Consider the following 26,954-nt stretch of genomic DNA (forward strand, 5'->3'; position numbering starts at 1 on the left):
TGATGTTGCAGATACAACTCCAAACATTCAAGCACCAGTTTCTATGGCCGAAAATGATGTTGAAGACACAACTGTCCCTCCTACCGTTGCTTCTACCCCTGACCCACAGCTTCCTGGTACTGAAGATCACTCATTTGAGGTATGTCCACCCACTATTGCTAGTAGTAATGAGTCTAATGTTGGGCAATATGTGTTACCAAATAGGACCACTAGGGGTCAATCAGCCAAAAGATATGAACCTACCCTTGCTGCCAAATCAAAATACCCAGTAGCCAATTATATGTCCACTAGGAGGTTGTCTAAGTCATATGAATCTTTTGTGAATCAAGTATCTGCTGTATCAGTACCTAACAAAGTGCAGGATGCATTGGGGGATCCAAAGTGGAGGAGGAAGGCAATGGAGGAAGAGATGGAGGCATTGCAGAAGAGCAATACTTGGCAACTTGTGCCTCCACCACAAGGCAAGAAGGCTGTAGGTTGTCGTTGGGTGTTTACCGTGAAGCATAATGCAGATGGATCAGTGAATCGGTACAAAGCACGCCTTGTAGCAAAGGGGTTTACTCAGACGTATGGTATTGACTACGATGAAACATTTGCTCATGTTGCCAAGATGAACACTATTCGGGTTCTGCTCTCAATTGCTGCTAGTTTAAACTGGCCACTCCGACAGTTTGATGTCAAGAATGCATTTCTTCATGGAGAGTTAGCCGAGGAAGTGTACATGAGCCTTCCACCTGGGTATGTAGTTGCTTCTCCTGGTGATTTTGTATGCAGATTGAGAAAATCTCTGTATGGTCTTAAACAGTCACCTTGTGCTTGGTTTGGAAGATTTTCACAGTTCATGCGGAAAATTGGTTACAGACAGAGCAACTCAGACCATACCTTGTTCCTTAAGCATCAACAAGGGAAGGTAACAGCTCTAATTATTTATGTGGATGATATGGTAGTCACTGGCAATGATACTGTTGAGATAAATAGACTGCAGAGACAGTTAGCCTCTGAGTTTGAGATGAAGGACTTGGGTGAACTTAAGTATTTTTTAGGAATTGAGGTAGCCAGGGGGAGAGAAGGAATCTATCTGTGCCAGAGAAAGTACGTTCTTGACTTGCTGACAGAGACAGGTTTGTTGGATTGCAGACCTGTTGAGACTCCTATTGAGCAATACCATTGTTTAGCTGAGTATCCATATCAGGTACCTGCTGATCGAGCTCGCTATCAGAGGTTGGTTGGGCGCCTGATTTATCTGGCTCATACTAGACCAGATGTTGCATATGCAGTGAGTGTGGTGAGTCAGTTCATGCATAACCCGAGTGAGAGTCATATGGATGCTGTTATGCGAATTTTGAAGTACTTAAAGTCAGCTCCAGGAAGGGGAGTACTGTTTTCTAAACACAGCAACATTCTTGAGGTTTGTGGCTTCACAGATGCAGATTGGGCTGGAAACATCACAGACAGGAGGTCAACATCGGGTTACTTTACCTTTGTGGGAGGTAATTTGGTTACATGGAAGAGTAAGAAACAGAAAGTTGTGGCACGATCTAGTGCTGAGGCTGAGTATAGGGGTATGGCTCACGGAGTGTGTGAATTGTTGTGGCTGAGAAATTTGTTACGTGATTTGGGTTTCAAACTCAAGAGTTCCATGCAGTTGTATTGTGACAACAAGGCAGCCATTGACATATCACAAAATCCGGTACAGCATGATCGTACTAAGTATGTGGAGGTTGATCGTCACTTTATAAAGGAGAAGCTAGATGCCAAAATTATTAGTTTTCCTTTTGTTCCAACTGAAGAGCAACTTGCAGACATACTTACCAAAGGAGTTTCCAGGAAGGCGTTTTATGACTCACTTAGCAAGTTGGGCATGGTTGATATATATGCGCCAACTTGAGGGGGAGTGTTAGTGTGAGTCATAGTTCCCTATTAGGAGTGTTGTAACTACTTACCTTGTATATGTTGTGTAGTACAGTAGTACATTGTAGTACGATTGTATTCTGTTTATATACACCACAGAATGGGTGTAATTACATATCGGAAAATTCATTCTCAATCTTGTTCTATTTGACTTCTACCAGGGTTTTCAGTTTCAAATAAGACAGATTATGTTGTTCATTGGTTCTAAATGGTTGCTTGTATTGAGTTTCTGACTCTTTGATTTAAGGTGTGAATTGGGTTTTGGTTTGATAGCCTGCTGGGTTTAGAAAGAATCCATGCTACAGCTCAAAAAAGAAGAGAGGGAAAAATAAGGGATGGACTCGTTGTGAGAAAGAGCATGAGAAAGTACAAAAAAAAAAAAAAAAAAAAAAAAAAGAGAAAACAAAAAAAGTGAATATTATCATATCATGACCACCGATTATTATTATTATCTTTTAGTATAATTCAATTTATTTTATCAACAAGTTAAAAAGATATTTTTGCCCCTATCTTTTAGCCCACATGCATGCCACATCATCGTAGATACCATTGTGAGTCTGGGTAACAAGACTCCAATCTCCTAGCTTACGAGATCTAATGACTAATTGATTTCATCTCAGAGTCCATAGACTCTGACTCGCCGACTCAATGTGGTTCACCGTTCACTCCGCCTCTCTCTTTTCCGGCGACATTCTCTCCCAAACCTCTCTCCGTCCGTGAAAGATCAGCGTCCGAATCAAGCATTTTCTTCCTCAAATGAGCATCGTCGGATCTTGTATCTCACTCGCAGCGATTCGTGCATAGCTTGACCTCCATGGCGTCGATTTCTAGTGGTCAGTACCTTTCTTCTTGCTCCGCCTAGGTTAACTGTGCTAGGTTTCTGATTTCGAATTGTGATTTTTTTTTTGCTTTGCAAGGTATGATGGATTCTTCTTGTCGATGCTCGCAACTAGTGTGCATCCTTTATTAGGGTTTCGATTTCAATATCTGGTATTCGTTTCTGCTTCATCTCATGGCTTCGATTCTAAATTTCTGTTAGTTTTTGGTTCGTAATGTATGTTAGGCTTTGAGAAATTGTTACTGTGCCATTACGATTCCACTGGAAATTGTTACCGTGCCTAAGTTTGTCTCGTTCTTATCTCCATTTTCTTGCTTTATAAATGCAGATAAGAATTGAAAAATCTGTAACTATAGGATTAGAGACTCCGTTTGTTTGGCTGTAATTTCGGCTACGTTTTCTGTGTAGAGTTATGTTCCTTTTCTTTGGTGCCTTTGGTGGGTTTATTCTTATTTTGTAGAGATTATGAAAATTTAGTTTTGTTTTCTTCAATTTATTCTTGAAGATGATTGAAAAGTTGCAATTTTACTATTGTACTTTATTGCTGTACAATTGGGATTGGTTTGGCTCGGTAGTTCTTTAATGATTGGGACTCGGTAATTCTCCGTTCCTTTTCATGTGCTTATTGCTCTACCATCAGGTCAAATTTTATCTACTCTTAGTGGTCATTCGAAGAAGGTTACCAGCGTTAAATTTGGAGGTCGCTATAATCTGGTCATAACCAGGTTGGCCGACAAGGTAAGTTGCATTTATTTTGTTTTCTTTTGGTTTCGTACATCTATAAGATTTTTATAGATTTCTTGTTATCTTCATTATTTTAGTGCTTGTAGACGTTTTGCATGTCATTCAGTATGGTTATTGGGATGGCCATTAATAATTCTGCATACTCTATGATAGAGAGCTTAACATGGGGTTTTTGTTTAAAACAAGGATCAACTAGAGTTTAAATGGATATGGTAAATTTCTTCATATAACGTTACCTGTGTTGGTCATCAACCTCCCCTAAACAAAAGGGATAACAAAAGTTGGAGTTAACACAGTATATTTCTGTAAAGATATGATAGCATATGTTTTAAGGCTGTAGCGTACTAGATATACTATTTAGTGTACTCCATCTTTCAATGTCTTTATCTGTTTTCTTTACAATGTTGCAGACAGTTCATATGGCAAGGCTCTGATGATGGGAACGACAACTGTAACCACACTTTGAAAGATCATGCAACTGAGGTAAATAATTTTTGACTCGACCTATTCTCACAGCAATTGCACTGAAAAATAAGCTGAGTAAAGCCTGCCCTTCATTTGCACATAAGGTGGAAGGAGTGTGTCAAGGTTTAGTACTATGAAATCAAGATCACCTTCTGCAAAGAGTTATTGTAATTGTTTGGTCTAACAGTTTGAGTTTTGTTGGTTTTTTGCTGCTCCATAATTCACTACTTATTTCACCCAAGATCCTTTTATCAGAAATGAACAAATATACTCAACTTATCTATTTGAAAAGTATTTAAGGCCCATTGGTATAAGCTCAAATTTTTGCTTTGCTTTAGACATAAAAAGTAATTTGGCATTGTATTGCATCACATAGTCTTTTCTTTTTTGGTTCAAAAAATTTAGTTTCTGATAGGTTATATTGATTTGCATGTGTACTACACAAGCTCATTGAGGTCAATCCATATTTGTTTTACAGGGAAGATATTTATCTAAACCGTGCTGCTGTTATTGATATAGTATTATGACTGCATAGCACTAATCAGAAAGTCGTAGTAAATGTAGTTCACAATACTTGCATTGAATTCTTGATATTAGTAGTATTGTCGGTATTGATTCCTACTGGTTGCTGTGGATTGGTTTCCCTTTGAAAGTTCTGCTACTTCATGCGGATTGGTTGATGTGGACAGTCATATGGGTGAGGTTCATTTTAGGTGCATCTTAAAGGTTAGTTGTATGATCGATCAGTCTGTATATTCATAGGGTTTGCTGTATGGAAGACATAATCTTACCATTAAGTAGGACATTAGAATTTAGGTATTGCTGGTGTGGAATCTCTCATTGTGATTGGAATCAACCTGCTAATATTGGCTTCCTGATCAATCCCAACCCCTCAAACTTCTACAAACTGGTAGTCAAAGTTTTGATCATTTACTTGCATGAACTGGAATTGAAAGTTTTGACCAGTTGATGTAAGTAAAGCCTGGAAGTATACCTGTTATCCAATGGATGCTTCAGAACTTGATATGTTGTTTGGACTTGGGAATTTATGGATGCATTATTATTCTTAAGAGTCCTACGACTATGAGATAATAGAGAGTGCTGGTTTAAGGTTGGTAGCAAAAGAATTGATTGTTCTTTAAGTTGAAATTATCTGTTTTGTCTAGACATCTAGTCATTTGTTTATAATGCATGCATGAATCAGTTCTCATTTAAGAAACTAGCTAACATCAGGAAAATATAGTAACTAGTACTAATTAGATGCAGGCTCATTTCCATCGAGTTTAAGTCCACAAGTACTAATAGAACCATTGCTGACAAGTGGAACTTAGCTACTAATTAGCTTTTGTCCTAGCTTTGCTTCCTTTTTTGGTTTGATTTGCTTTCTTTTTGGATGGCTTGTTTCCCTTTGTTTTTGTAAGTTTTTTGCCTCTGGCTTTGGTTGTACTGGGCTTTGCCCTCCCCCCTTTGGTTTAATATACTCATTTATTTACCCAAAAAAAATATAGTAACTAGTACGGTTGTACCTCTGTTCTCCAAGTCTTCACCATTTTAGCTTTTATTTTGTGTTTAGACGTAGATGTGATGTTTGTTCTTTATTTGATTTGTTACTACAGTATGGTAGAGAAGTATGTGGGGACTTGTATCCAACCCGGACCGAGCACAAGCTCTTTTAATTGGATGGCTTCAGAACTACATTTCTTGTTTGCAGTCAGGGAAGTTTGTGGATGCATGCATTCTTCCATGGAGTCATATGACTATGAGATGATGGTCAGTGGAGGTTTTAAGGTAGGTTTCAAGAATTGATTTTCATTGATAATGTCTGAGCAAAAAAAAAAATCTTTGTTCTCTATTCATTTGCCTGAATTAGGAAACTAGCTAGCATAATATGTAGAGATGAAATTTAGGACAATATTCTCTTCTCCTCTTAAGTCTTAACCATTGTTGAACTCAATGGTGGAAGTATCACCAAAATTGAATTCCACATTAATACCAGTTTCTACTTTAGGTAAAGCATCTCTTAAAGTTTTTTTTTTGGTCTGAGCATCTCTTAAAGTTAACACACATTATTTACGAACTTTTTGATCATGAATTTTCTTTCCAGAGATTGGACTATGTATTATTGTCTTTCCAATTTTGAGAATTGTTTTCTAGGTTTTCTTGTTTGAATTAGTCGGATTACTTGGTCTGTTATGGTTGTGCTGAATTGTGTGACTCTTTTGGTGTTGTTTGGTGTTTTGTGATGATGGGTTATCAGTTGAATTTTGTGTTACTTTTGATGGCCTGTTCTGGTCAATTGCCAAATGTGATAGATGGAGAATTTAATAAGTAAATTTGGTTTGATGAGGCTTTACGTTGATGTGCTTTCATTTTAGCAGAGAGATGGACTGATTGAAGAGCCAACTTCACTAATGTTTGTCATTGCTTGTCTTTGTAGGCTTTATGATGTACGACTTCTTTATGGGAAATGGTTGGCATGTGGCATCATATCAAGTTATCATCAGCCCCTTCAAGTACTAATGTAATCAATCAGAAGACAAGTCTAATCTAGCTAGCATGTTCTATATCTGAAAACCAGTTTAATTATACTATGATTTTGTAATATGAAGTTACTTAATTGATATAATTTACTACATGAATGCTTTTGTTTACTATGCTTGAATGAAAGGGTTTAATTGAAGGGTTATTATCACAAATGGTACCTGAACTATACCTCAATCTTATCGATGGTACTTGAACTTCAATTTTGATCACAACCAGTACCTGAACTTGTCGATTTCATTTTAAATGGTACCTAGAGCCATCTTTGGTCACTATTCTGACTAAAAAAGGCATGGGAGGCGATCATAGTGATGATTTTTTATGATTTTAAGGGTTGCGATCATATATAGTGATGATTTTTTGGTAATAGACTTGTCTTGAACTTGTTATTTTGTTTTTTATTTTTTTAGATTTGGGTTTTTTGGCTGGAATAGTGACCGATTGTGGCCTTAGGTACCATTTAAAATGAAATTGAGAAGTTCGGGTACTGGTTGTGATCAAAATTGGAGTTCAGGTACCATCGATAAAATAGAGGATAAGTTCAGGTATCATTTGTGATAATAACCCTTAATTGAAAGTATTGTCTATTAGAAGAGTGAATGAAGATATCTTTTACGACACGCAAAAGGGCCTTTTACGACACACAAAAGGGCCTTTTATGACACGCAAAATGGTTTTTTACGGCACACAATTAGAGTTGTAATATATTTTTCATGGCGTGCAAAAGAGTGTTTTACGACGCGCAAAAAATGTTTTTTACGACGCACATTTTGTGTGCCACAAGAGAAATTTGTCTTTTACGACAAGTTTCTTTGTGCCGTGAAGTTGTCTTTTACGACACACAAATGTGTGTCGTAAAAGACTAGTTTTGTTGCAGTGGCATTCATGTTATACTATGAGTTCTTGGATTGTGTGGACGATTTGAATGGCCTGTCATCATTTCCTATTTAATTCCCAAATTTATAAAGGTGTGGCTATTAGTGATTAGTAATACATAAAAGGCGTGAGAAAACCCATTTATGCTACATCGACTCAATTATAATATATGCGTGTTAATTATATATACAACTTGACCTCAAAACTTAATTAACAAACTATTTATTATAGAAAGATACTTTGTTCTCTGGGCATTCTCATCCTCGATCACGCACAGGCAGCAGACTCTTTTTCCGTTACATCGGTGCACTTTATTCTTTTCTTTTTTCGCAGCTCCTTCATGGATTTTCTTGAGGCTTTTACATGTAATGTCGATAGATGAGAAATTGATACAAGTTTAGAGCTGTGAGTGTCCAACCGGTCGATCTGTTCATCATCTCGATTGTGATCATTCTCCAAAGTAGCACAGTAGTTGTTGGTGGAAATACACGGAATAATTCCTTATGCCCAGAGAAAAACTCAAAAAGGACTAAATTTTCATGGATCATAAGCTAAAAGGATTTAGGATATAGGACTGAGCAGGTTCACAAGCTTGAATGCTTCATGATCGAGGGAGGAGAAAAAGATGCAGAGAGAGTTTGGCGCTGAAGAGAAGATTCAGGGAAATAAGGGAAAGTGATAATATGTTGAAGCTATACGAGATATACGTAGTTTTGAGGAATACTGTAATAGTAATAAACTTAGGTAGCTACGGATCCATAAACAGGCCGGAGATCATAAATATATTAAGCAATTCAAAGTTTTGGATGCTATATATATACTAAACCATATATCACTGAGATAGGATATTCCTCCACCAAGCTTTGTTGATCATCAAGCTGCTTGGACTCTAAACTAGGGCATGTTGATCATCGACTGCTTGCTGTTCAATATCTATCAACTGATCTCCATATTCTTGATTTTGGATAGTTATGCAGGTGACGATAAAAGTAGGGATAGCTCGAAGGGTGTGGTAAATACAGTGTAAGGTGCGCTTGAACACATTTCTAAGCAATGGGTACCAAGGAGTTACAATTACAAGTACAGGAATAACGATTCAGAAGAACAAAGGGGGTAACAAGATGGAGACCAACAACAAGATACAAAAAGGACCTGAGAAATCCCCAACTCGCAAATGGATTGGTTGGGCCATGATCAGATGAAGTTTGAAAGAGGTGAAAAGGAAGAACAGCAGAACAAAGAAAAGAAACAGATATGCCATTTTCATAAAGGGATGATGATTGTTTGGGAAAATGTAAATTTCTAATGCAAAGTCGCCGGGCTCTTTGTCTCGAGGGGTGAGGAACTGAAGGGTAAGGTTTATGAGTGGTAGAATTCCATATCTCAAGTCCATCAAAAAATGCATCTTTCTGTATACACGAGTCGAGTCTCCCTGGCTATAATTTATAAGCAGGGTGATATTTATGTTTAGTTCTCCTTGTTTATGGTTCATTTACTTATTTTAGTGTTTTTATAGGTATGAAGAGCAAGGATGAGGAAAAGAAGCAAAAACAAGAGGAAAAGGATTGAAGGTGCTTTGCAATCCTAAAATCTGAAGTAGCCTCTGCAGAACAGCTAACTTTGAGGATTAAACTGTACTGATCCAGAGATAACCAGAAAAAGAGCCTTACATACACGGAAAGCCCCGAATGTCTAGTTTCTTGAAGATTTTACAGTTCTTGATTTCGATATTTCTAGAGGGAGATATGGCAGTTTACGTGGTCAATGCACGAATCTGCGTTATGTTTCCAAGAGCTCGAGTTTTCAAAGCCTGAATGACTTAGCAAGATTCTAGGAAGATTGATATAGCATTATGGACCATCTGAGAGTCCAACATATATGTTTCCTTGGAATTCTAGAAGTGCCAAATCACCTTTCTTTTGTGCTAAGTGATTAAGGAGCTCTAGATGCCTAAACACTACTACACAAAAGCGTCGTGTGAAGCGTTTAAAACTGTCGTCTGAGGTTTTCAATTTCCGTGGTATATCGAGGCGTCGTCTGATGAAACGCTATCAGACGACGGTTTTCAACCGTCGTATACCGATCATTGGGTCGACGGTGTGCAGCTAACTCCGTCATCTGATGGGATCTGCAGACGGTGTGCAGCTAACTCCGTCGTCTGATGGGATCGGCAGATCTGTCGACAAGCTGTCGACAACAATTTGCCGTGGTGTGACTTTTATTCATACCACTGTTTTATGATCCAAGCCTTGTCTCTTCTTTATTGTTCAGAAGTCAGTCTTATTTTCAAGACGTTGTGCAAATTATATACACACGACAGTTCTTCTAGCATAAACGTGGTGTGATGACTTAAAAATTCAGTGCATGTGTGCTTTCACACGACACATAACTCGAACCGTTGTACTATGACATTTGAGACAATGGTTTTTCTTAACAGTTGTTGTCTTTGTGTACATCCAACAATGATATTAGTAAGAACCGTCGTGTGAATCGTAAAACTTTTGTTTGATTCAAGCCTATAATCCTCATCGGACGACATATTTTCCTACCATTGTTGTAATGGCAAAATTCAGATTCTGTAAGCAAAAATGACCAAAACAATAGTAATTTAATCATAATAGAAAGTTGTTATAATCCCATAGCAATCTAAATGGATCCGATAATGCTAATTGTATCCACTTTATAAGGGATCACATCTTTGAAACTCTCATAGCAAAATTCATCTAGAAATGTACCTAAAACTGTCACATAATCACATCTATAGGAGAACTGCAACTAAGGCCAACCCAGAAAAGACCAACTTCTAGCCTCAGTACAACTTCTAGCTAAACAAATTTCTCTCTATCACTTCAAAAGCTTTCGTCACTACTCCATCTTCCACATGATTGTCCAGTTTATAAGCAGCCTTCAAACCTGGATCATTGTTTTTAGAACAAATTAAACCACCACGTCAAACTTGGCCAGAAATGTGCTTTTTAAAGATAGGTTTTCCACTTCTCCCTGCAGAACAAAACCACCACGTCAAACTTCATGCCTCAAAAGGATACTGAATTGTCACATTTTCCTTTTACCACCAAGGTTCTCATAGCAATGTAGATTGCTGGAATTGTGCATCTATAGATTAAGAAACAGTTTGTGGTATGCACTGATCTATACATAAAATTTTCACTTGTGATAATCCAAAAGACAGCAAAATAAACTAGTGCCAGCCTTCGCAGGACAACAATATGAAATCAACATTTGAATATCCGTAATATAGAGATATTAGCATCCAAATATACAAAAGACAGCAGAATAAACTAGTGCTAGCCTTCTGCACTTGAAAAGATGATTTCCAGAAAGGGAAAAGAACAAAGTAAAAGTCCATACAGTCGATTCTAAAAGGGAGATAGCAATTACTATTATGGTTCATGGCTTTATATATGCATTAGCTTTGTAATAGTCCACATACGGATACATGGACAGAGTTATGAATCTGCTCTATCATATGCAGGCACATGTATATTATCAAACTTAATTACAACTACCATTGCCATAAATAATTAATATATGCAGTGCACATGTATATTCTACATGCAGAGTGCACGTCACATTACCATGTAGAGTGCACAACTATCATATGCAGAGTGCACGTCACATTACCATGCAGTGCACAACTATTATATGCAGAGTGCACATGTCACATTACATTAATAGCGAGTGATATATCATCCAATCTCAAACAGTCGAGTGATAAATAATTATCACTCCAATATCATGATCCCCCATAGCCAAAGTTCTAACTTGTTTATAGTTCATACTAGTCGACATTGTTGTTGAAATCAAACTTGAGTAATTGACAATAAAGAAACCAACCTATATTCATAGAGAGCATACTCGCACCCTCAAATTAGTATGAGCAAAGGGGTATGCCAAGCAAAGTAATAGAGTTCAGGAAGTAAGTTATGCTAGTACCTGATACTGGTAAGCTGTTTGGTTAAATCATTGACCTCGAGGCCAGAGAGTTTCAGAGAAAGTAGAGTTCCAAGTACCTCCTGGCAGACCACATGGGATAGCTTCTCCACTCAAGTAGCAAATTCACTCCAGTATATAATACATATTCAATACGCACTCCTAATTATCAGATTAAAGTAGACAAAGAGAAGAAAAGTTTCCAGCCAAAGGTTGCAAGGTACTTATTTACGAATTTGGGAAGCATAACCAAATTGGCGTCCTAAGAGAGTGACTTGTTGGTTTATAAACATTAGAAGAAAAAGTGAATCAGAGAGAACAGAAGTATATTGAAAAAAGAACGGTCAGATTCACCTAGATTTGCACTCTCACAATATCAACATGATATTACATTTGCAAAGGTAGACACATATATCAAAAACCATAATCAACTTTAACATTGTCTCATTACAAAACAGAAACATATCAAGTAAAAAACAAAGTATGAGAGTGCAACAGTAACATGGAAAAAAAACTCCCATACATTAATGAACCAGATAGATCCGTAGATATATAACAATCAATTTCCCTATAATTCCAAATTGGACGGAAAGGAATGGCTTAAAGCTAGAATAAAGATTAGTTGCAGCGCTGCCTCATCCCAACATCTCAAGTGACTTCCCCTCCATTGGAGCAGTCTTTTAACATTATTGTTGTTCATAGTGATGCTAGCTGATACTTAGATAACCTCACCGTATTTAGTTGCCCATCTGTTTCACTTTAATGCCATCTATTTATTTATAATGTATTTGCTTGTGGATAGTGTATACTATGCAATGCATTTCATAATTCTGCATTGTCTCAGACCAAAGTTCAGCTCGCTTCACCAAGGCCTAAGAGATAAAATCTCATCCAATTCCAATGCAATATTTACCAGCAAAAGGTGTAGAGGGAACAAACCTGTCCCACATTGGTGCTGTATTAAGAATGAAATCAAGCTTCTGATGAATAGGTTCTTGCATCTCTTTCTTTCCACCACGGAATGCCCTTCATCCAACTAGAAAACATACTTTTTGGTTCTGGTTTCATTTGTACCCACTGGTCATAAGTTATGATTTCTGGTGGGAAACTGCTTGACTGAATATTACTACAAGAAAGAATGTATGTGAAATGAGACTTTTAATACAGATCGATTATGGAAATTAGCATCAAGATTAATAGAGTCTAATGAATGCATTCCATATTTCATTGCACTTGAATGTTTTTTTTTTAAGACAGTTTGCTTATATAGTTTTACTTGTTCAGATATATATCTACTCATACAGGTCAAGACATCATAAGGATTAGGAAATGTGAGCGCATACCAAACTTTAGGATTGGAAAGTATTACTTTGCAAGACAAATGTCCTTCTGGTAAAGCAGCTCCTTTTGCTTTTCAAGATAGGCTGAAAAATACAAAAATTAAACAAAACTCATGTAAGACCTCAATTTCCATTCTCTTTTGCTGATAATACTATGAAGCTATTACTGAAAGATCCAAAAACCAAATAGAAGACTATCAACAATAAGAAAAGGAATGCATACTGTGGATACTTGCATAGTCAATAATCAGCAATCAAAATACATATGCAAGTAGAAATACAATTAGTCAAGATAGTTGATAATTAACAGAGAAGAATAAAGCTAGAGTGACTGACAGGATCAGGATGCTGGTCTGCTTTGTGGTTAGTGATGCTCTCAGAAACCCAGCTGCCATCGGGCTTGACAGAGATGAATCCTGACAAGTTCTTGACGGCTATCACCACTGCCTCCCTCTTAGAGATGGTTACATACCAACAGCAAAAATGTTCAGCAAACATGGGGTTGTAATATTAAACTTCGCATGGAAATGAAAGATGGAGAACAGCCCGACAATGCAAATTGCTTGCCTGAAGGGTTTGTCCGGCAAGTAAAGATCGATGGCAACCAAGAGTGCTGGAATTGAACTTGCAAAAGAGAATGCACTGGAGAGGTATGATATGATTCTGGTGCATATGGACAAGTTTTGGCCACAAGCAGATCAGATTCCAGCAATGCATTGAGTGCTTTCACATATCTAAGATTGAATAAGATATTGTTCGAAGGGGACAACTGGCGGAACATGGTTGAATTTGTGAGAAGGCATGGCTGAAGGTGGCCGGCATCAAAGACTGACAGAGTGCAACTCCACTGGCATCCACCTTGTTGTTCATTTTATCAAATAGAAGAATGTCCAGGAAGAAAAGGAAACTGTTCTTGTGTAGAAAATTTGTTTAGGTGCATCTTTGTCTACAAACTGAGTATCCGAGTATATAGTTAATTACTGTTATATAGTGAGAAAAAGAAAAAGGGAGAGAGTGAGGGAGAAAAGGAGTAATTAATTATAAGCAAGCCATACTTGGCATCGGATACTGAGGCCTAAGATGGTTAAACAATTCCCTGTATATGTCTCCACTACCTGAATGGTCAGTTGATGTTCATTCAAACCAGGTTTTCATCTAGTTTAGGGGCTGTTCAGATGACTTTTGAGAATAGTTGTCAATCTAGTCCATTGTGTCAAGTAATATGCTTTCATGCTTCTTAGTGAAAGCATCTACAACTTCTAATATATCAGCACTAATTTCTATTTTCTTTGCTTATTGTTTGTAGCTACAGTGCAGGAAATGGAAGACTCATACTAAACCCTTTCTGATATACTTACCGTTGGAAACAAATAAATATCATGTCTATATATGTAAAAAAAAAAAAAAAAAGGGTGCAGGCAGATGGAGTTTAGAGATGTATAAATATCTTGCAGCTCATAGCACAAAAACTCACTAAAGATCTATATCAAACTGGTTTCTTTAACTTCACTTATCTCTTTCTTGAATTGAGTTTTAAGTTTTAACAGCCACCAGTTCACCCCTGTTGAGCTCAAACCTCCCTAATTTCAAGACTTTAGAATGCTTCTTGTTTGTGCTGATGAACAAGAAACTAGTTCTCGTGGGAAAGTTCAATGCCCCTTCAATATTACCATCTTTACCATGAAGAAGAAAAAGGGCTTCATTCAAATATTGATGTAGCTCAGTTTAACCAACTAATACCGTTCAGTGTTTTAGCAAATTAGTTGACAAATACTGATAAACAACCAAAGTACATTGCCAAAAGGCCATAGGCTGATACAAATCATCAACCACTTAGCCACTAGGTTTGCATATTTCTGTACAAGAGAGTAGGTCAGAGCAGAAACATAACATTAGCCTTTCAGAAAAATAAAGAGAACATTGCATGGAAAATCTGAGATACATTTATTATTTCATCATCATGACAGGCAGGGCAAAGCCTCTATGATCCACAACAAGTAATATTGACATATTAATTCACAGAATGCTCTTCACTAATTTGAAACACCAGAGAGTATGATCAACACCTACATTATCTAATTCATTCATCTTGAATAACAACTATGTCACAGCAGAAAACTGTATCTTCAATGCAAGTCAGCATACAAAGGTTTCAAAGTTAATATCTAAACTCCTCAGGAACGGACATTCTGCTGTCAAGGATAGGTAAGATGACCTGAAAACAGCTGAAGATGGCCGAAGGAGTTTTCCAGTAAGGCCTTAAGACAATGTTTTCTCAAGCTTTAACAAATGAAGGGATTTCCATACTGCCCACCTGATGCCATAAACCTGCACCTGAAACCTGAATAAGTCACAATCTAAACAGAAAAGAAGTTCTTTGTATATATGTTTGAACCCCTACTTGATACATGAATCAAAATTCAAACTTAAACAAGAATTCACATTCTGAACTGACATTTCATGCAGCTATTTCAATTCACATTTAATTTCAAGTACGCAGAGAAGAGTGCCAAATATATAAAAGCAGTAAAAGAGTAATTAACATGCACCCAAATGGAGGGATAGTAGAGCATCTACTGTCTAGGTTCAAACACCGCATCATTCCACTGAAGAATGATTCAAAGAATCAAATTTAAAAGAAAAAATGATAAAAAAAAGTTCAAACTAATCTATATCAGCTGCAAGAATACTATGATTCCAATTTCATGTTGAGCCTGTAATGTGACATGAAAACTTCAACAATGAGGGAAAAAGAAGAAGCATGTCCTTAGGTTTACAGCAAAACACCATCATTTAAACTTTAAACTGAATAACATCATGATGACTGGGTTTTGGTTCAGAAAGTTGTTGCTAATTGTTCCTTAGTAACAAGTGGAGCATTAGAATTTATAAGAGGCAACTTCCAGGTGTTGTGTTTTTGAGATCTCAGAGTTTCAGACATGATACTAAATGCTGTGAAGAGCTTCAAAATGCAAAGTTGAGTGAATCCTGTTCCTCTGAAGCTAGGTAGTTGAGCATTTCTGCAGGTGTAATGATCATCGCTTTTTATACGCATCGATGTCAAGTTTCAGCACCAGGCATCCAAGCACATAAAACATCTTGTAAGTTACGCTAGTTGTAACCCATGTTTAGGTACACAAAATAGAGCAGCTTTATCTAAACTAGCTAGGAAGAAAAGTCTATATCAACATTTTCACCTGAAAAAACCTCACTCATATCTCAAGTATGTTGCTTTAGATTTCCAAAGTTTTTACTTTTTACTGCATCAACCTTTCTCATTCCAACAAGAAAAAACCAAGTAAAAATCTAAATGCAGGCATCCTACACTTAAATCTCATGCATTTTTCTGTGGAAGAAAATTAGTGCACTTTCATATAGTGTCTTCAATGCAAAGATTTATATTGAAAACACAAGGGAGCAGGACAAAGAGCATGTTCAATAAAAAAAAGAGAAGAAACGAGGAAGTGAGACATCATATTCCTATATATGAAATAGTAACATAAAAGAACTAATAATTCACTTCCATCGCAGAATACTCTAGCCCCTCGAAATTAATAACAACAATTTGCGTTGTCCACCACTGGACTACATGAAGAACAAATGAAATCAAGGTCCAACTTATGTTATTAGTTTTCTTGACAGAAAAAATGTACATGCAACTCTGTAAACTTGACCAACTGTAGCTGGCATATAAGGGATTCCAGAAGGTAGCGAGAAACAAGAGAGGGACAGAGGGATGATACCATAATTGCCCTTTGCCAAGCAACAATGCAATGAAACAGTAGATGGTTTACAAATTGCTAGGCTTGCTTGCACATACAAGACTGATTAACATTACTCTATCTACAGTCAATACAATACCTATTAAAGCAGTACAACAGAAGGGTTAAGCAAACTAAAGAACTCAAAGTTGTATACAGTGTGTAAGAAAGTACGTTTAGATATATATCAGATTCAGAAAACTTAATTCAAAAGTCAATACATATCAGATTGTACTCATGAATTCAAACTCAACTTATATATTATCAGCAAAGAAATGAAAAGAATATGTCTGATATACCCGCTCAAGAAAGAATTCTCTCATTTGTGACATCTTCCACGTCCATCCAGCTCAGATCTAGCCGAAAATTGTGTTCCTCTATCACTGTTCTGCAATCATCATAACCTCTGGCAAATTGCTCAAACATTAAGTTTGTGAACTCCTTCGACTCCTTGAAAGCTTGAACAGAAGCAACCTCAAGAGCTGGTATTCCTTCAGACAGCTTAGACACTTTTTCTTTCTCCTCTTCTAGGGCCGCCTTGGCTTTTTGAAGCTCTACTAACAGTTTTTCAATTTGAGCCACAAGAGTGTCTGCTCGGACCTTCTCCTCTTCAGCTCTTTTTCTCTCCTTTATCATTTCCAATTCAATTTGAGCCACAAGAGTGTCTGCTCGGACCTTCTCCTCTTCAGCTCTTTTTCTCTCCTTTATCATTTCCAATTCAATTTGAGCCACAAGAGTGTCTGCTCGGACCTTCTCCTCTTCAGCTCTTTTTCTCTCCTTTATCATTTCCAATTCAATTTGAGCCACAAGAGTGTCTGCTCGGACCTTCTCCTCTTCAGCTCTTTTTCTCTCCTTTATCATTTCCAATTCAATTTGAGCCACAAGAGTGTCTGCTCGGACTTTCTCCTCTTCAGCTCTTTTTCTCTCCTTTATCATTTCCAATTCAATTTGAGCCACAAGAGTGTCTGCTCGGACCTTCTCCTCTTCAGCTCTTTTTCTCTCCTTTATCATTTCCAATTCAATTTGAGCCTTTGCCTCACGCGCCTCAGATTTCTCGGTCAAAAGATCATTTTCCAACTTCAAATTGCTATCTTGAAGCATCTTTTTCTCAATCCTAAGCCCACTCAACTCATAATGTACTCTTTCTAGATATTCCATTGCACCATGCTGATAGTAGACTGCCTGAAAAGAAAATACGGTTTAATCAAGGAAGAATATACGTGGGTAAAGGATTTTTGGTGCAGCCACTTACATTCAGGTTCATGGAGACAGATTTTTGACAGAGCTCAAGTGGTTCGACTTTGTTTACTTCCTCGGGAGAGATGGACCTCATACAAGATGTAAACAGGGAAACCAAGGACTTATGCTTGTCACTGATTTCCTGGAAATCCCTCAAATATTCAGAGGTCTCCTCAGTTTCACTGGGCTGTGGGTGCAAAGGGGAGCTCTTTTGGAACTCATGATCTTTTTCTTCCGTACGAGCCTTCTTAGCTTTCCCATGTGGTGATACAGCCTGAAAAGGTACCTGGCCAGGCCCTCCATGGAAAGCTTTTGTGGGGCTGGATGGACCCGTGCCAGAGTTAAACCTCCTGTGAGCAAAAGATCTTAATTGGTTGCACGATGGGTTGGAAGGTCGTGGCCTCTTTCTTGTCCCGCCTTTTTCCATGGCACTTGGTGGTGAACACATTTCTGAAAGAAATGAAAAGATCAGTACACAAAAGTCAGATGTCCCATTGATCTCAAAGACCAAGGCAAAATATGAGAACTCACAGTTGTAAATCTCCTGAGGACCAGCGCAGACTGCTCGAGATAAGATGCAAATGTTATGTTTGCTGCCAACTGTTATGTTTGCTATTTTGAAATCAGGAGGATGCTTCTATTGTCCTGCATAACAAGAGTGACAGATTATAAGTGGCAATTCAGAGAAAAAATTCAAGGGACCTGCCATATCATAACCTTAAAAGAAAACACAGCTCCAACTTTTTGCATTGGGGGTTCCTCAGAAGAATAGGCATCCTATGGGCCAGAAGCAAACCACATGATTTTCCAAGTTTTACAGGAAGTTGGGCTCTTCCTGATCAGAGGACATTTACTCCCAAGGCCAAGCACAACTATAATATTAGTACAACCATCAGATTTTTAAAGGTGATTCGGCTGGTATAGAGCACAAAATACAGTAAAGATAATTTCTCTAGTAAAGTAGGCTTACATATATAGATGTACATGTATATATTGGCCACAAACTGGGCATATTAATGTGAATGGAAATAACTATCTTGCATATTCATTCGGTGGAACCAAAGTATATATCCCATTCATGGAGGGATACTAGGAAGCTGAAGAGGGATGTGCATTCCATGTTTAAGCATATATTTTGTTTATATAAAAATTGTATATATGCAGAAGAAGCTCATCTACTTTGGCTCATACCTCTTTCTGGTTGTGTACGGATTATGGACTTGACAATACATTTTCTACCTCAATGTTGAATACATTAATAACGTTTTGCATACTATATGTTCCAATATTTCCTACAATATTAAAGACTCTATCTATATATCCTAAATTTGAGAGACGATATATCAATCACGGGTATACCTATATCTTTACCGAATCTGTGAATCCAGACCACAAGGCATAAAGACCAATTAGTCGAGGTGAGCCTAACTTTATATAGGAACTCTCTAACAAAAAGGTTCAAGGGGAAGAGACAGACCACAGCACGAAATGGGTAAGGTTAAGCAAGTATCACCTTGCTAGGAGGAGGATCTGTAATCAAAGGCCAATATAATCTGGAAATCAAAATTCTGCACAAAAAAAAAAAAAAAAAAAGGTTCCAACATCAACCTGCCGTGTTGGGGTCAGCACTAGTCTCCTCTCCGAACTACTATCTGCTTGTAACCTGAAGTAAGATTGGATTTTGGAGAATCCGAGTGAGTCACTACAAGTGGTCTCTCACAAAGAAAACAGCCATAATCTCTGCTCATTGCCTATGAGAAAATCTACTGAACTGCTTTCTTAAGCATCAATTGGTCTCTCAGAACACCATGCCAAAGTGCCCAATGCCATACTTGAGTTCAAACAACGAAATTCAGAACATACCTATTAACAAAACAGAGCTCAACTGGTCCAACATCAACCTGACGAGTAGGGTTCAACACTAGTCTCCTCCTCTAAGAACTACTATCTGCCCATAAACTGGAGTCAGATTGGGTTTTGGAAAATCTGAGTTAATCACCAAAAAAAGACACAATCTCTGCTCAAGAGCTCATTACCTATGAGAAAATTCTACCACACACTTTCTTAAGCATCAGTTGGTCTCTCAGAACACCATGCCAAATTGCCAATGCCACACATGATTTCAAACACATAAATCAAGACAGAAATCTCATACCCAAAACTTGAATTTCAGAGAAACTAATCCAAACACGAAATCTAATACCCAAAACTAGGAATTCAGAGAAACCTATTCCAAAAACGAGTTCTGTAAGCTACAATTTTACATGGATCAAACCGAAAGACCGAGTTAGAAAACCCTAAAGGGTGTACCTTGGGGGCGGGGGACTTGATAACGCCGGTTCACCTGAAAGTACCGATTCGTCGTCGTCTTCCGGTTCACCTGAAAGTACCGATTCGTCGTCGTCTTGGTAAGAACCGTATGTTCTTCACATATGAAGCACAAAACCCGATAAGCCCAATAGGAATTGGGGTCCTAACAATATTCTTCGGCTTTGAACTGGGCAGATAATACCAAGCGTCGAACTTCAAGTGCTGAACGCCCAGAAAAGGTTGGAATTACGATCGTGCCACCACGAACAAGAGAGTACAATTTGGCGGGCGATTTGTTTCGGAGGACATAATGGTCTCTCCACAAATAATAGTCTCTCATTTATTTTTTTTTACAAGAGAAAAAGAAAAGTAGATTTTATTCACACACCTCTAAATACTAAATACACATCCTTTTTTCACACACCCAACATCACGATTGCCAGATTAGTAACATGAACATTTTAGACCATAAGATATTATGCGATCCAAATGGAACAAAATATGACATTGTTAGTACTTTTCTCCTTAAGATCAATTAAGCAGCTCATTTTCAAATTCAATAATTCTAGATTTTGTAGTGCAAGCAGGCTCCAACTTAGCTTTTAGAGATTTTAGAGCACGTTGAAGGTCCCAAGTCCTTTGCCTGTTCTCAGCCTATAACACATTCATATTTCGCTTCTTTATACAGCGGTAGTTCAGTTTCCACATCATTGAGCAGCCGCTCAAGTCTCAGCACCATATGTAATTGGGTCAAAAAAAAGTTATCAACAGAGGAAATATATACTTTATTTGTCCAGTAACTCGGTAAGGCTTCAAGGTCACACTTAAAAATGCCTTGATCTTGAAGTATCAACAACGCTTTTCCTCGTAAGATTGATTCAGCAAATGAATTTGGCGAACTTATGATCAAAAGATGCTAAGCATTTGAGAGAGAAATGACTAATTCTAATTTCTAAGCTTTTTTGTATTATCATTGATGCCTTAAATAGACTAAGCTCTACTCTAACAATTTCACCAATGCTTACTGTTCCAATATTTAGTTGCCAATAGAATTCCAGCACACTAATCACACTCTAAACTTCCTCACTTGTCCAGCTCTAAAAATTTAACCAATGCTTACTGTCCCAAGTTTCCTAATGTTATGGTAACCGAATGAGTGAGCCAGCATTTAGTTGATGATGACCTAGCAACAGCTGGCACTGTTAGAGTGCTGATGTGAGCACTTCCAAAATCAGCAGAACCTGCATAACTTCATTTGTTTCCCTAGCTGATCTATGTAAAGTCTTTTTCTTGATATATATATGTTAAGATATCCATGTAAGCTGCAGACTATTGAGGAGCTTTGTTGATGTAAAAAGGAATTGAAAAGGCTGGTAAAGTGAATGCTGATTATTTACTCATACAAGTGGTGAAATGTGATCGTAGAAGTGGAGAGAATCAAAAAGACCTAAACATCATTGAAGATCTGACTCTGAGCACTATTTCTGAGATTCATGGCTCTCAAACTACTGGAGCATGTGTATATAGCCTTGCTACTCTAATGTGGGAATTGGTTGACATTTCAAATGACTTTCAGAAGAACCAGGGTAATTTATCTTGCTGCTCTGTTCACAGATCAGAGTGCAATTTATTTTTGGTGGTAACTTACGCTGCAAGTTTCCTCCGTTTAGGCCATACACTCCGAGTTCTTTTGTTACATTCTGATGTAGGCTTCCTGATTTTATCCTATGGCCAAACAAAATTGATTACTCTGACAATTATCATGCTAATCATACTTTTACCAACACAGCATTTCTGTTTCTTGTCATTCTTGTCATAAAGCATCGATATGAGGTCTGTTAATATCTTATAGTTTCATATCTGTTCACAAGCAGAACCAATAATACTTAACAAGTACGTACTTTGAAATTGAATATGACTGAAACTGAAATTGAAGAGTGCAACAACAACAATATATGCACATCAAGTCGAAGTAGCAGTTTCTAAGTCTTTATGTGCCCAATTCCTTGAACAATCCCCAGTGCAACTACACAGTGTTAATCAATCCAACTGAACAAATACACAAATCTAGAAATGCCAACGTCAATCAATTTTAATCACTTCCTTATCAACTTTTGAGTAGGCCTCAGGCTGTAAGGCTTTGAAATGATCCAAACGAGCAGAGTAGAGGGTGCTCCATTCTTCTGGGAAGGTTCGTTCATGCTCATGATACCTTTCCCAGTCCCTTGCAATAGGAGGCATTGGGTGACCAGGTTTCAAGTGTACCTGGACACAATTTTAGATCATTTGGGTGAACTAAATTCTAATGAACTAAGTGATAAATATCACATAGTATAAATACGCAAATTAAGCATACCTGAACGAAGTGACCATTGACAAATCCCACAGAAATCTCCCTCAGCGATGAGAATGATGATGGTAAAGTTCTTAGGGGTAGAAATGTAAGAGACTGAACAGAAGAGAGGTGCATGAGTACGACGTTGTAACGGGTTGCAATTATATGGCCCATCTCAGGCATAGTCATCCAGTGGTTTGTATCATAACACACTCTGTCAAAACAATCCAATGATTTACTTAGCTCAATGACCCTTTTGCCTAACGATTCTAACCTATACAGTTGGGCATACTGAGCTGATTTAAGCTCCAGCTCTTCCATCAAGTCCCTCCTCACTGTCATCCATCCATCCTCATCGGTGTTACCCAACAATGAAGCGATGGCCCTGAAACCACAATGACCATCGGCTGCCACATCCTTAATATCAACGATGTATGGTGTCAAAACAGCCGGGCATGTACCCACATACTTAAGGGGCATGTGATATACCTGAAAGAAAGCATTATAATTATAAGCGTGCTGAAAAGGTGTGTAAGATTAGTTAGACACAGTTAAGGACATAGGGATATAAATTTTACCTCTGATTGTCTCTCTTCTTTGAAATGCACTGTAGGTGTATTGCATTGTGCAGATCCCCCAATCTTAGGCAAAGGTGGAGAAGAAGGATCAGATGTATCCATTTCCATAAACAACTTATGCAGCTTCATACTCTCCTCCACACCACACTCTACATTCTTTCCTAAAGGTTTCGTGTCAAGCTTCATCCAATAAGGATCGATACAGTCCAATGGAATAGGTCTATCACCTTTCTTGTATTTTGCAAGCTCATGAGCACATGGTAACCCATGGGTATTGCGTATGGCACAATGGCAGAGATCACCATCAACTATATTGACCAACATCATCTGCTGCAGGACCAGATGCAATGCAGTAACAGAAATAGCCCCACAAAGCTCTTTGAATTCTGGAAGCCTCAACTCATCTGCATTCACTGTTAAACAGCTTTCCAGTGAAGCATTGATTTTGGTCTCCTGCAATTCAAGCCCAGCATGTATCTCTTCAAATGATTCCTCCAACTTAAGAATTTGATTCTTTACAGGCACAGTTAAATTCTCAATCAGATTTCCTAATATTTCTTGAAGTTTTGTATTCTCCCTGTTGAAGTATAAGACAATTGTTACTTAACGAAAACAACAATGAAATTGAACAAATAAGGGGAAGTTTATTTCAACAGTAAACATGGCATACCTGAGCGAATTTGCGACCCCAAAATGCATAAAAACATTTGTCCATGCTGCAACAAGCTTTTCCTTATGCGGGTTCAACCAAGTGTGGGTTACGTACTCAAGTACTGCAGGATATCTGCTAAAGTCATTATGTAGTTGCAGTAACTGCAACTCAAAATTAGCTGCAGTGGGAGATGATATCAATACATCCAACCTCTTCAGAAAATAATCTAACTCCTCCTTCAAGTCAAATACCTCCTCATAAGCAAATTCCACAAAGCTAGGAAAGGCCCACGCACACAACAAAAGCTTTGTCCTACTAAAAACAACCTCAACGGCTTCCATCAAAGCCACCTCCGTAGTTATTAACACAATGATATCAGGCATAGTATTACCACTAGTAACCATCAAACCCTGCAATGTTCGTAAAGCCCATACATAACTTTCTTTTTGATTAGAAGAAAGGAATACAATACCCACAAAAAATGGTATATCAGTTGATGTGCGTCCAAAAATCATTAAAATTGCCCCATCATGATTTCCCTCCTGCTTTGATATGCATTCCACCTCCAAAACACGTGCAAATGCACGCAATAATTTAAAGCTAGAGAGGTGTGTCAAGAAAAAATCTAAGATAGTTTTGGTCTGTGGGCAGCTCCTATGTTGTTCAATGTAGTTGTACTTGGACAACTTAATCATCAATGATTGCATTTCAGACCCACTCTCACTTATATCGTCCTTAAACACATCCCTCCCCCTTAATTTGTCCTCTGAAGGTAATCTACTAGAAACTGAAATATCTGCCTTTGAGTACCAGGCTGCATGGTTATGGATTCCTTCAACAACCTTCAACTCCCAATCATCATTAGTTTCTAGCTTTCTGCCCTTTAGCTTGAATGGACAACCACACTTCTTTTTGCCTTGAGGTCTTCCACAATTTTTCTTCTTCCCTTTCTTGGGAGTTCGTCTACCATATTTTCCACTCCTTTCACAACCCAATGTAATTGTTGCTCTTCTATTGCCTTTACCAACGTCAGAATTTAATGTCACAATATTGAAACCATTCGACCTCCCAACACGCGAAACCCATTCTATTAAATCTTTTCTGCTCTTGAATATCTAAGCATCAACACCAATTTCAAAAAAGTAAATAATCATGCAAAAACAGTAAGCTTCTAGCAAATTACCTCATTCAAGTAAAGATTACCTCAGTCGTGGTGAACTGACTAGTGTGATCCAGTGCAAATGTAGAGCCTACATCACTGCAGCCAATCCCTGCAGCCTACAAAATGTAAAATATACATAAGTATCAGCATTTCCTATTTCAGATGCATCCCTAAACATAATAATGGGCTTCAACACCAGTTTTCTACTAGCAAAGTGCTACCAATTAATTGATTGGTTCTTTTTTTTTTTTTTTTTAACAATATATTTCACAAAAACCGCAAGCAGCAGCAGAAGAACGAAATGCAGAGCAGAAACAAAATATAAGCTAATACATCAACTATCCAGTGCACTAGTACTGCAATACAATGATTGAAAATATATAAGATAGTGAACGAGCACTAGATCCCAAGTACCAGTACTAGTGTAGCAGATAGCTTTGTAACCAATCATAACAACGTATAATGTTAGTACTGGTGCATCAATCCATAGCCACAAGGATATTAACACTGTATATACTATCCAGTAGTGCAGCATATATCCCATTACTGTAGTTCATGATCAATCTAATCATTCCTATATCTACTATAGCTATATTTAAAATTTTTGTTCTAGATTTATGTATATATATGAGTATCCAAGATTACCATCATATATATGACTTAGAGCAGAAATGACCATATTCACATAACATGATGCTAACTGGAACAAACAATATTATCCATAAAACTACAAGGAGTGAGCAAGTGCACTAGTACTGCAATACAATGAATCATAATCAAGGAACCAGCACAAGTTGCAAATGTCAGAGTCAGACTTGACAATTGGCCGTACCATTCCTACTTACTTAACAACAACAATTCATGGTCGGTCCGTTAGGCAAGAGTAGTATCCAACCATAGATGAATGAGAAGAAACAGAAGGTAGAAAGATTTAAAAAAAAAGGGTGATACTGCTACCACCAGTACCCTAGTTTCGTGATCAATTTCATTGGTACGAATCAAATGAGGAAATAACAGCTAATCAACTACTCGAAACCAACCCAATACATGAATTCAACAGCTCTCTAGACACCATTGAAAGTACCCACGAAAGAAAAAGAGCAAAATCAAGCAAATTTTCACTATGAAACTACCAAATGCAGCTGAAAACCAAACCCAACTCAAAGATTGCAACTCAAATCTTCACATCCAACCCACGAAAGAAAAAGGGCTTACCTTATCGACCTCCATTGAAGCAGAGCACGGAATCGCAGCTGCTATTGCGTTGGCCGCTGGGTATTTGGGTTATCGACCTCCATTGAAGCATGAGCGTAAATTGTAATAAAAATTAAGCATTTTAGTCATTTTCTATTAAAATTCAAAACCTACTTCATTTAGTTTTGGGCCTTGTGTCCTTATTTGTATAAAACAAATTGAATGTGGGTTTTCTGTGTTTATATCTTTAGTCATGTGCTAATATATAATTTTCTAAATTATATATTGCCCAACTTCTTTTCATTTCGTCATGTTATATCTTTATCTTGCCCTATTGGGTGATTTGTATGCTGACATGTTGAGACTCGTTTAAGTGCACCAGATATGAGGATAAAAATTGGGAACTCTTTGACACCCAAATGCTATAAAAAGAAGTGTGTGTGTTTTTAAAACATTGTAATATAAATGATACTTTTATTGTCACACCATCATTTAGATATTAAAAGAACTTGCAAAAGTGTTAGCTTCGTACCATTTAGTCTAGTGACGTAGTCTCCCATTCGTAAGTAGGAGGTTGTGAGTTTGACTAATGAAAGATTAGTTGTAGCATTTGAGTTGTTTATCTGATTAAAAAAATGAAACTAACAAAAGTGTTTGAAAGAAATGTTATTGCCAAACTCGTGCAAGGTAGTTTAGTATTTTTACTTGCTAATTGTGTAATCTTTGTTGTAATGTTGAAGAAATAATGCATATTTGATCATAATTACTACAACAATGATAGTCATTTCCAAAGGTGCGATTTGGTCGGAAAAAGCTATTTCCGAATTCCGACAGCTACGTGCCCTCGGTGGTCCTCGGAAAAAATATCATCAAAAAAAGATATATTTCCGACAGCCATATGTGGTCGTAAATAATTTTTTGGTAGTCGGAAATTGCTACTCCTCAACAACGACAAATAGTATTTCCAACAAAAGATGTTTGTTGGAAATAATTCGTTGCTTGTAGGAAAAAATTAGTTGCTAGCGAATCCATTTTTTTTCCCAAGGACCTATTTCTG

The 26,954-nt window shown here is 37.5% G+C and overlaps 2 protein-coding genes and 2 long non-coding RNA genes across 9 annotated transcripts; 1 reads left to right on the forward strand and 3 right to left on the reverse strand.

Annotated features, from left to right (window-relative positions):
• The first annotated feature begins 2,433 nt into the window (after positions 1-2,433).
• LOC112176001 lies at positions 2,434-6,638 on the forward strand. Its single transcript, XR_002926748.2, has 6 exons — positions 2,434-2,744; positions 2,829-2,901; positions 3,390-3,487; positions 3,904-3,976; positions 5,575-5,746; positions 6,396-6,638. It is a non-coding gene; the product is annotated as an uncharacterized LOC112176001 (long non-coding RNA).
• Positions 6,639-10,055: 3,417 nt separating this feature from the next.
• Positions 10,056-12,967, reverse strand: LOC121050815. Its single transcript, XR_005804052.1, has 3 exons — positions 12,670-12,967; positions 11,330-12,452; positions 10,056-10,375 (listed from the first exon to the last, which is right to left on the reverse strand). It is a non-coding gene; the product is annotated as an uncharacterized LOC121050815 (long non-coding RNA).
• Positions 12,968-14,586: 1,619 nt separating this feature from the next.
• On the reverse strand, positions 14,587-20,178 carry LOC112180793 (inner centromere protein). 6 transcript variants are annotated; one of them, XM_040511833.1, is made up of 8 exons: positions 19,977-20,177; positions 19,530-19,614; positions 19,275-19,329; positions 18,408-18,538; positions 18,198-18,311; positions 17,680-18,116; positions 16,727-17,609; positions 14,587-15,000 (listed from the first exon to the last, which is right to left on the reverse strand). In XM_040511833.1, the coding sequence occupies exons 6-7, from the start codon at positions 18,112-18,114 to the stop codon at positions 16,731-16,733; spliced, it is 1,314 nt and encodes a 437-aa protein (XP_040367767.1). In that variant the 5' UTR covers positions 18,115-18,116; positions 18,198-18,311; positions 18,408-18,538; positions 19,275-19,329; positions 19,530-19,614; positions 19,977-20,177; the 3' UTR covers positions 14,587-15,000; positions 16,727-16,730. The 6 variants fall into 6 exon arrangements, with proteins under 6 accessions (XP_040367767.1, XP_040367769.1, XP_024175125.1 ...); XM_040511835.1 differs by lacking the exon at positions 18,408-18,538 and having other exon boundaries at positions 14,587-14,994; positions 19,977-20,178; XM_024319357.2 differs by lacking the exon at positions 18,408-18,538.
• Positions 20,179-21,805: 1,627 nt separating this feature from the next.
• LOC112179639 lies at positions 21,806-26,053 on the reverse strand. The gene is made up of 6 exons (XM_024318090.2): positions 25,919-26,053; positions 24,745-24,819; positions 23,560-24,656; positions 22,890-23,466; positions 22,333-22,800; positions 21,806-22,241 (listed from the first exon to the last, which is right to left on the reverse strand). The coding sequence occupies exons 1-6, from the start codon at positions 25,931-25,933 to the stop codon at positions 22,059-22,061; spliced, it is 2,415 nt and encodes an 804-aa protein (XP_024173858.1). The 5' UTR covers positions 25,934-26,053; the 3' UTR covers positions 21,806-22,058.
• Positions 26,054-26,954: the final 901 nt, after the last annotated feature.

The sequence above is a fragment of the Rosa chinensis genome, chromosome 7 (genome assembly GCF_002994745.2).
Source record: "Rosa chinensis cultivar Old Blush chromosome 7, RchiOBHm-V2, whole genome shotgun sequence".
Lineage (NCBI taxonomy): Eukaryota > Viridiplantae > Streptophyta > Magnoliopsida > Rosales > Rosaceae > Rosa > Rosa chinensis.